Here is a 9,739-nt window from a genome sequence, read left to right as displayed (position 1 = left end):
TCCTAGGATGAAGTATGAATTCGACCTCACCTCCCCTTCCATTTCTTGAGTCGCTCCACTAAACTTACATTCCAGATATTCCGTCTTAGTCCTACTCAACTTGAAACCTTTAGATTTTAGGGTCTGCCTCCGCATCTCTAACCTCTCGTTAGTGTCGCCTCACATCTCGTCAATGAATACAATATGATCTGCAAATAACATACACCACAACATCTCCCCTGGGCACGGTAAAAAAGCTTTTTTTTTTTTACTTTTGAAATTAAATTTTCACATAAAATAGGACAGAGGCAGTAAAACAATATCCACTTCTCTAAAATGAAAAGGTGCTATTTTCCAATTTCTATCCGAGCACTGTTAAAAATTAAACCTCGACATTTAAAAAGTGATTTTTCAGGTATTTTAAATTCAGCTAACTCGACACAAGTTCTGCGTGCTCATTTTCCCGATCACCGGCGTTGGTCAACTCAGTGAACTCAGCAATGGATTCTCCGCCGCCGGAAAACACTGGAAAGGGCAAATCTACTACTATCTCCGTCTACACTGACTACCTTTTGAATCGAATTTCCAACTACTTTCCGGCGACTAATTTCGTTAACAGAATTTCCAATTTCTACCGTGGCAGCAGCTCAGGCGCCATTAAACGACGTCGTAGGAAGACTTGTCTCCCGCTTCCTTTCCCTTCCTCCTCTTCTTCCCCTGAATCTTCCACGTAAGTCCTGTCAAATCTCTAAATTTAGCATTTCATATGTGCATTATCCACGGATAGGATATACAAATATAAATATGTGTGTGTGTGTGTGTTGAATTTTTTTTTAAACTATATCTTTAGTAGTGAAGGATAGTCTGAGCGAACATTTTGTGTGTGTGTGTGTGAGAGAGAGAGAGAGAGAGTTTGGTTGAAATTTTTTAAAAATATATTATTAGTAGTGAAGGATGAGAGATCAATCTGTTCATAAGAAAAGTTTCTAAGCTGGGGATATGCAGGGTTGTATGTGAGGCATCTAAAATTGTTGGTACATTGGAGGACATTATGGAGTGCCTCTTTCTAAATTTGCATTATGTCCAGAAGAACTTAGATTATTGGCAATCTAAAGCAGAGGTTAGCTATTTTGTTTGTTTGAAACTATATACTTATACAATATTTTTGTCAAACAGAATTCGAGTTGAATTGTTATGTATGTACAATTTCAGGGATCAAATGCTCTAAAAGCATACTTCATGATGTGTGAGAGAGGACCATCTGCATTTCTCTATGGCACAGCTCAGCTGATACGCAATTGTGTTGGTGAAGGTTCTGGGGTGCAACATACATATTGTTTGGCATCTTCTTATATATCCGAGAGGATAAATTTCTTGAGTAGCTTAAGATATCGTTTGGCTACATTTTTGGCACAGGTTAGTCGCTTATCAAGTGAACGATTGATCGTATAACACTAGTTGGTAGTTTATTCCATCAATCTTTTCTTTGATGTTGTAAGAGTGTTCCCGTTATAAAAGAAAAGTTTACTGGTTTTCTCATCCCATACTGGTTTATGTACATTTATTATGGTTGTGTAGAAAGGAAATGAAAATTTGAGCCATTTGTTTTGAATACCTTAAGAGTTGCTGAGCTTCTAACCAAGAGGGTATGAACTGTAGCTTTTCAAGTTTAGGGTCCAGTTGGATACTATATCTCGTCCACAAGATGATCCTTCAATTTTGATTTTCCTCTTTAGTTTACTTGACATTGTGCAGTGCAGTTCTCTATCCGTCCATATCCCAGCCTTCATACCACACTATTTTGTTGCTTTTATAGTTGCAATATATCTATGAGATGATTTCCACAAATTTCTATAACCTTTTCTCCCTTTATATCTCTTCACTAGGAATTGTCCCTGTAAAAATATGTCACTTTCTGGAATAAACAATATGTTTTTAATCACTTTTATAAGCGTTCTAAGATGGCTATGATTGAGTTTTTGTCTTTCTAGGTAAAAGCTCTTTGCTATGTGTACCATAGGTTGGGACTTCATTTAGCTTAGATGGCACTTTAGTGCAGCACTAAATTGCGGAGACGCGCATCTCAGTGCCCAAGGGCTCTATCTTGAGAGGGCAATAGCAAATAATATATATCGTGTAAAACTAAGTTCTGTATTAATTGTTAAGGATACATTATGGCACATATGTTAGCAATTAAGAATAGGAAGTAGAAATTTGATATAAGAAAAGTAATCACCAATCTGAACCAGAAACTTAAAGATATGTATCTTTACATATGCATGTTTTTAAAACTTACTTCACGTGAGTTTTACTGAATAACTTTCACTTAATTTGACTGATCGATATATAGATTACTAGAGAGCGAAGAGTTTTGGTTTTGTCATCATGTCCTAAAGCATTCCATAGACTGGTGTTCCCTTCTTTTTTTGGGTTATCAAGTTAAGATCTTGCTTCTTAGTTGGATGTTCTTGGAAGAAATAATCTCTCTAAGGAGTCGGTTTAATGTTGCGTAGCTTGATGATTTAAGTATATTTCAATGCTGTATGGTAATAAATCCTCAATTTGTATCTTTCCTTGCATATGTATAGGTCTATATGAAGGTTGACAAAGCTGGTGAGGAATTGGTTAAGGATCCTGAGAAGCCATTAGCATCATTATTGGTTGAAATGAATGATCTATTTCTTAAGTTGGAGGCATCAATTGGCCATTTCCATGCAATGCGCCAGGTGAGGGAAATCGTGTAATGATAAGGTTTCCCACCTAAAAATTTTGAAAATGACATTTGTTTTGCTAGCTACATGTTTGTCAAATATTGGTATTTGACATTGTCCATTAATTGATTCTGCAGCAAAGCTCTTCTGTTGATGAAAGCTATTCTTTTCCCTTGATATTCGAGAAACTTCCAGAAGTAAATCAAGAAGGCTCTCGATGGACTGATTGTGAGATTAGAGATGCCATCAATCTGATCTACCAAAATATAGACAGATTGAACACGTATTTAGCTGCCATTGTAAGAGTTCCCTACTGACTTGTAATGAGATAACTTTATCTTTTTTATGTTAAAGCTCTGTTCATCTTCCAATGTTTTAGCATTCAATTTAGTTTCATCATCATCAAATTATCTGATATGCTGTATAACATACGTGTCATTCCTTGAAATTAGTTGTCAACTGAGATCTGTATAGCTGAGGTACATATATTAGTATGTATGTGGTTGGGATACTACACAAAGTCCTGAAAATTGTAAAATTAGGGATACAATATTAATTTGGAATACATCATTTGTTTTGTGTTCTTAAATCTCCATGGCCTTATTTCTAACCAACATTTTGTACAAAAAGCATTCATAAATTTCAACTACGGACAGAAAATTCGAATACAGATATTCCTCAAACATACAGAACTCAAATCAAATTCAAAAACTGTATATTTAGGTCACTCCATAAGGTTTTTATTTCTAAACTTTTGTTGTTACAAATCACCCCACAACTTTACTTTTCAAAATGTTGAAGTTTCTATCTGGTGCCCCCTTGAAGGATTTATGTATCCCTTTAGAGGGATGCGCATGTCACAAAATAAAAAATGCAAGAAAAGTAAAATACATAGTTCGTATGAATATCAGTAGCATCTCCCAAGTATCTGATACAAACGCGCTGAGTGCGTCGCCTAAATATCGGTTTTTTAGTTCTCATACCAATATCATGCAATTGTTTTATTGAATGGCAAGTCTTGGATAGATAGCCTGTGTAATGGTTTTATGCTCTGTCAAGGTACAAAGCAGATGCATAAATCTGTCCGCAAAGTAAACAATACAAGAACATGAATGGACAATAGTATCTTATTTTAGAAATCCAACTGATTTGTTACTCTCAAATTAAAATCTCTTTTTAATTGCCAAGATTTATCTTAATTATGAGTTATCAAGTTGTAATGAAGTGGATTATATTAGGGTTGCATCTAGTGGAGGTTGTTTGTCTTAGAAGTTATTATTTAAGTGGATTATGCTTGGTTTGCATCTAGTGAAGCTTGTTTATTTTAGATGTCAGAATTACCTGATTAGGTTGTATTAGGTAACATTGTGGAAGAAAATTGGCATAACTGATGTTTGCTGCAGTTATCAGGAGGCTATCTTATTGAAGGGGAAAACAAGGGATTTTGCTTCTATACAATGCAGCTCATTGCTGTCATACGTCTGGAAATTATGATCCTAACATCTTTTTAACTTTAAACGGGTGCTTGGTAGAGTGTGATGTTTAAACTGATATTGGGGCTGTCTCTTGGCTTTCATTAGGAAAGTACTAAGAGGTTTTCGTTCAAAGTTGATAAAAGATGAGGGAAGAAAGTGAAATCAAGAGGTTGAAAATGAGGGTGATGAAGCAAAGCGAGCAACTTAAGGAGACTAGAACTTGATCAGTTATTACCAAAGCAAAAGAAACAAAAGCGAAGAAACACAAATCTGGATTTGCAAAAGAGCTTTGTTATTCTCTTTATCACAGTTTTAAATCTTAATCTGTATCTGGCCGGGTTTAATCTCTTGATGCTTCTCTTTTCTTTTTGTTTCTTTCTTTTGGCTCTTGGGTTGTAATTACACACATACAAGACTCATATTCTCGTATTGTTTTGGATGATGGGTTTGCTGCTAACTTTAGACAGAAGGAAGTTTAGTTGTTGGCTAGATCAGGACAATTAAGCTGTGGCAATTCATAAAATATAATGCTTCCTTAAAGCCTTTTGGTTCCAGTAAGTTTAATAAAAGGTTCCCACACAAATGTGTAGGAAAAGCACTATGTTATCATAATATTTTTGTAGTTTGACTCTTCCTTTGAGGACCTTTTTTCAGATTTTTGAGGACTGGTTGTTTGCCATTAATTTTGAAGGTTACAATTCATCGAAAGCCCAGGAGAGTTACTCGTTACTGGATACCGTATACCTGTGGGATTGTCGGCATCTCTATTTGTTCACTATGGTTTCTTCGCCATAGCAGTTTAGTAGGAAGCTCTGACATTGACAATTGGATTCGTGAGGCAAAGGACTCAACACGTAGCTTCTGGAATGACCATGTAGAGCAACCGGTAAGCTGTGTGCTTATATCAATCAAGCAACTATGCTTCAATGCCAAATTTGTTGTGTTGGCTGTGTAAATCATCTATAATGCACATAAATAGGACTAGAACACATATTTCCTGGCCGCATAGATATAGGACTTTTTCAAGTTTTAATGAGACCATAAAATTCTTGATTTATATTTAATATCATATTAGTCTGTAACTTTTGGACAATATTGATTGCTTTCTTGTTGATGCCAGGTCAAGATTACTTTGATTTTTTAATCTTCTTAGATATGTAGATTCTTACATTGTACATGAATATTACACTAGGAGAATATTCACTCCTTGATTTTTCTGTTTCTGTTTGTCTGATCATACTTTCTAAGAAACACTTCTTTAACTCGTGTTCGTCTGTTTTTTTCCATCTTACATTTTAATTTTCACTTATTCTCTGAGAATGAGATAGCATATCTAGGATATTTTAATGATCTTTGCATTCTGATGGACTTTTGAAATGATGAAACTCTTAATCTCTTCTATTTTTTGTCTGTTTTTGCTGACATGAGTAGGTTCAGCAGGTTAGATAAAAGCGAGATCTTATATTTTGAGTTATGTGTTAGTGGGTTTTTGTGCTAAATATCTCTTGTTTTCTCCAGCTTCTCTCTATTAGAGACGATCTTTTCTACACTTTCCGGAAGAGGCAGAAGGGTGCAATGGAACCTGAAGAAGTGCAGTTAACTGCTGACTCTCTACACAGGTTAGTTTAGTCAACTATAACTTCATTTACATCTTGTGCTCAATATGCAAACTCAGATAGGTCACAAGATACAGTAGTATGCTTTACTAATGAGTTGCTTTTATTATACTTGTACATCCATTTTTTTATCTCTGAAAAAATATTTACAAGTTACTGGACTTCCATACAATCCATATACTCCTAGGTTTTGGACTGTTTTTGCTGCTCAATACTCTTAGCAATGACACAGAAGTAGTCTTACGGGGAGAAGAAGGTTCTAAGTTGGACAAGCTCTTTTATATATTTTCTTAAGAAGCTCTATGTTTTTTTTAATAAGTTCTTAAGAAGCTCTATGTGGTTGTAACTCCTCTGTAATAGATGTTTCTCCAGTTTGTTTTAGCCGAAAAATGCTGTGTATTCTATTAGCATTTTCTTTCAACATTTTTTTTGTAGAATATTATACGTGGTCCTTGTTGAGAAACACCATGCTGCTTTATGGTCAATATGATGCTCTAGCAGTGCTTGTTCTCTTTCACTCTTTTAATGGTTACTGTCTTGTCTTCTTTTCTTAAGTGCAGAAAACCGATTTCTCTTATGCAATTAGTGCTTTGGGATAAACCTGTTACAATAATATTGGTTTGATATTGATTTGCAGAATGTTGCAAGCTTTCACTGAGCAGACAAAGGGTGAGAAGGCTCCACCTAATGCAACGGATCAGCAAATGCTTGAAATAGTAATGATGAGGTGTAGCTTCCTTCGGGTTTTGTTTGTTGCTTATTTAATATGTAGGGATTGAATAATACTACTCATTGTAGAGGATTGTATTTGCCTTCTGTTTTGCACGATATGGTTGCAACCTAATAGCTTCATATTTCACCCTTGTTGTTTTTATTTTAAGAAAATACATGCATGTTTTATTTTATCCTTTCAGATGCTATGAAACACTTGATATACAGGTCTTGAATTGCTTGTAATCACATGTATCTTTAGTTTCTCTATGTATTTATTTTTTTGGGATGAGAATATACAAGTAAGGAAAAAGATACAGATCAGAATGAGTAAGACAATATTTGCGTAGAGAGGAGATTTTAGAGGTTGTGAGCATTTGATTCTTGATATTAGAGCTAGAAGGTTATCATATGGGACGACAAGGATGGTAGACTGTGGATGGGGACCTCAAAAGTTTCTTAGATATAGCTGTTTATGGACGGAATGTGGTGCCAATAAGGTATTAAGGCCACTCAGAAGACAGAAAGAAGTATGAAGCCTGCTAGTAATCGCTGACGCATTTGGGTCAATTCGGTAGCTAATTACTCGTTAATAACTATTTACTCTAGAGTAGACTGACTTCTTTGTTGTATTCATCTACCTGTTTCTTATTGTTTTACCAGAATATGTTTACATCTAATCATTGTCCTATCATCCGATCTGAGTTATTCCTTTCGGGTACTCACTTGTTTATGCATCTCTGAAGGAAAACACTATATTTATATACCTTCTTCCTGTTCCATGTGATGTAATTTGTTGAGCGTGGAGATAAAACAGTTAACCTAATCTAACTTGAGACACTTCTGATAAATGAAGCATTTTATGTATGTAAAACTGCACCAAGTAGGTGCAAGTATGTACAAGCAAAAATTCAATTCCTATTACAAATGGGGGAGCTGTGGAATTCTGAAAAACTGTGCTTGTCATATACTTTTCGGTATTTACACCGACAACAACAACGACCCAGTAAAATCCCACTAGTGGGGTCTGGGGAGGGTAGTGTGTGCGCAGACCTTACCCCTACCCCGAGGAGTAGAGAGACTGTTTCCGAAAGACAATACAAGCCCTTGTATTTAAGCTTGTGTATTGGTTCAGCCTTTCCTTCAAAGCATCTGTGGTTTTGGTCCAGCCAACTTACCCAGCAAATGCACAGGAAGATGGTAGAGTCAGTAGACCACTGGCTCTTGATGTCTTTCTCCAACGTCCTTCCAGACTATCACCATACAAGCTCCTTAACTGATTTTGGCATTACGCAAACACTCTAAATGGGTTAAGAAACATGTGCCAGATCTGTTTGGTCACCTGACAGTGCAGAAGAACGCGATTTACATCCTCTGCTTCTTTCTCGCGCAGAGAGCACCTATTACGAATGCTGAAGCCCCTTTTCTGCCTAACTGTTGTATATAAACTGATAATCCGAGAAAGATAATATACTTCCAGTGTCTTGGAGTTCTAGAAACTGGTAACTTTGAATCCAAGGTGCTGTCTTGGTTGGCTGATCAATAATCACCCAAATGGCTTCATGTTGCCTCGCAGTCTTCGGCAATCCAGAGAGAAAGTTCATAAGCCAAGGTTTTAGTAGGAAGTAAAGGCAGATAATCTAGATTCTCATTGAGATACTTAAGGCAGATAATCTAGATTCTCATTGAGATACTTATGTGCATTTCTTTTCCTTGTCAAAAAATGCAAATACGTATTTTTCCCTTATATAAAAAAATACTTATGTGCAACTTTTTATAAAAGTTTTTTTATAAAGTACTTTATGTGCATTTTAAAGGAGGCACAGCTAAAGAACCCGGAAATCAAGCATTGCTTCCGGGAAGGAAATAAAGTAGCAGACCTTTTGTCGAAGGAGGGTAAAAAAAAATTTCGACCAATTATTCAGGACCTACCCATCTCCCCCAGCATTTGTTATTGAAGCTTTAACGGCAGACAAGGAAGGAAAAAATTTTCTTAAGAGTATTTCGAATAGTTTATGTAATAAATTGGCAAGTCTTGGCATCGATTGTGTTTCCTTACGTAGCTATATCTCTACTTTCAGTACTAGCAGAGACTCTATGAGTGCTGCTACAACTTCTGTTACGCCCTCTGGGCTAACTTCTACTTAGTATTAAATTAAATATGTTTTCCTACCAAAAAAAATATTATATAGTTTATCTAATGGTCCTCGTCCTCTTCCAGAAGCAATTATCCTTGCCACTTTATTACAATGGTAGTGCTTCTTATGTTTCAAGAATTTGTTGTGCTGCTTGCCTGCTCAGCCAATTACAGGTTGTATCGTGTAGATTTAAGAGGTTTTTTAATATGTGGAAACTGCAGGACAAGTTTTTGAATGATTTGAACCTTTTGGTGTGATGGCAGAATGGACCAGCTATTTGCTCATTCTAGTTAACAGACTTGGGTTTTTGATGTAACAGCAGAATCTTTAACTTTCAATAATAATAATCGTAGCTGCATCAGTTACAGTTGCAAAATAATTTTGTATGCTTTCCTGGTATATGTTGAATGTTTATCAATGCAAGTCTATTGCATAGTTTGGATATATGCTAACAGACTATGCTTGAAGCAGATTAATTTTTCACATTACTAGCAGTTGGGTCCACAGTACAACAAGGTGTGTGCTTTTATGTCTCTCTGCTAACTGATTTTTCATTTTAGGTATGAAAAGGAACTGATGCATCCAATTCAAAATCTTTTTTCTGGGGAGCTTTCTCGTGCTCTTCTTATCCAGGTAATATACTCCATACTCTTGTAATCAATTCTTTCTGGTTTTGGTATGTTTCTAACAATATCTTTTCTGCATTACAGGTTCAGAAGCTGAAGCTTGACATTGAAGAGTGAGTGAGAGCAACTGATATGCTAGTTCTGAAATTCTGAACTTCTGAGAGTTTAAGGCTTTTCTTATTTTCTTCTCTGATTTTCATACGTTAAACAGGGCTATGCTGGAGCTGGATCAAATTATTAGGGCCAATGAAATCAACTTTGCTATTTTAGCTGCTTTGCCTGCTTTCTTCCTCTCCCTGGTTGTGATCATGTTGGTGCGCTCTTGGTTTAAACAGGTAAACTGATTTCGTTGTGTGTATGATTGTTTTTAGGGCATAGCTAAAGAATTCTCCTAAATGCTTGTGATCCTGGTTTTTTCATTTATGTTTGATTTCCATTCAAGAATTGAGCTCACAATACCGTGATGAATTTTTTTATCATACT

The 9,739-nt window shown here is 35.8% G+C and overlaps 1 protein-coding gene across 1 annotated transcript in view; it reads left to right on the top strand.

Moving 5' to 3' along the window:
* The window catches only part of LOC109231853 (protein DGS1, mitochondrial-like), an 11,386-nt gene continuing 2,017 nt past the window's right edge, over window positions 371–9,739 (top strand). Inside the window, exons 1-11 of the mRNA XM_019397480.1 lie at window positions 371–709; window positions 985–1,099; window positions 1,192–1,395; window positions 2,568–2,705; window positions 2,828–2,989; window positions 4,857–5,051; window positions 5,684–5,784; window positions 6,419–6,508; window positions 9,191–9,263; window positions 9,341–9,369; window positions 9,468–9,591. Coding sequence (XP_019253025.1) covers window positions 480–709; window positions 985–1,099; window positions 1,192–1,395; window positions 2,568–2,705; window positions 2,828–2,989; window positions 4,857–5,051; window positions 5,684–5,784; window positions 6,419–6,508; window positions 9,191–9,263; window positions 9,341–9,369; window positions 9,468–9,591 — 1,461 coding nt within the window. The 5' untranslated portion in view covers window positions 371–479. The remainder of the gene's footprint in view (window positions 710–984; window positions 1,100–1,191; window positions 1,396–2,567; window positions 2,706–2,827; window positions 2,990–4,856; window positions 5,052–5,683; window positions 5,785–6,418; window positions 6,509–9,190; window positions 9,264–9,340; window positions 9,370–9,467; window positions 9,592–9,739) is intronic.

The sequence above is a fragment of the Nicotiana attenuata genome, chromosome 1 (assembly GCF_001879085.1).
Source record: "Nicotiana attenuata strain UT chromosome 1, NIATTr2, whole genome shotgun sequence".
Taxonomy (NCBI): domain Eukaryota; kingdom Viridiplantae; phylum Streptophyta; class Magnoliopsida; order Solanales; family Solanaceae; genus Nicotiana; species Nicotiana attenuata.
The sequence above is the reverse complement of the archived record's forward strand: the minus strand, read 5'-3'. Positions and strand labels throughout refer to the sequence as shown.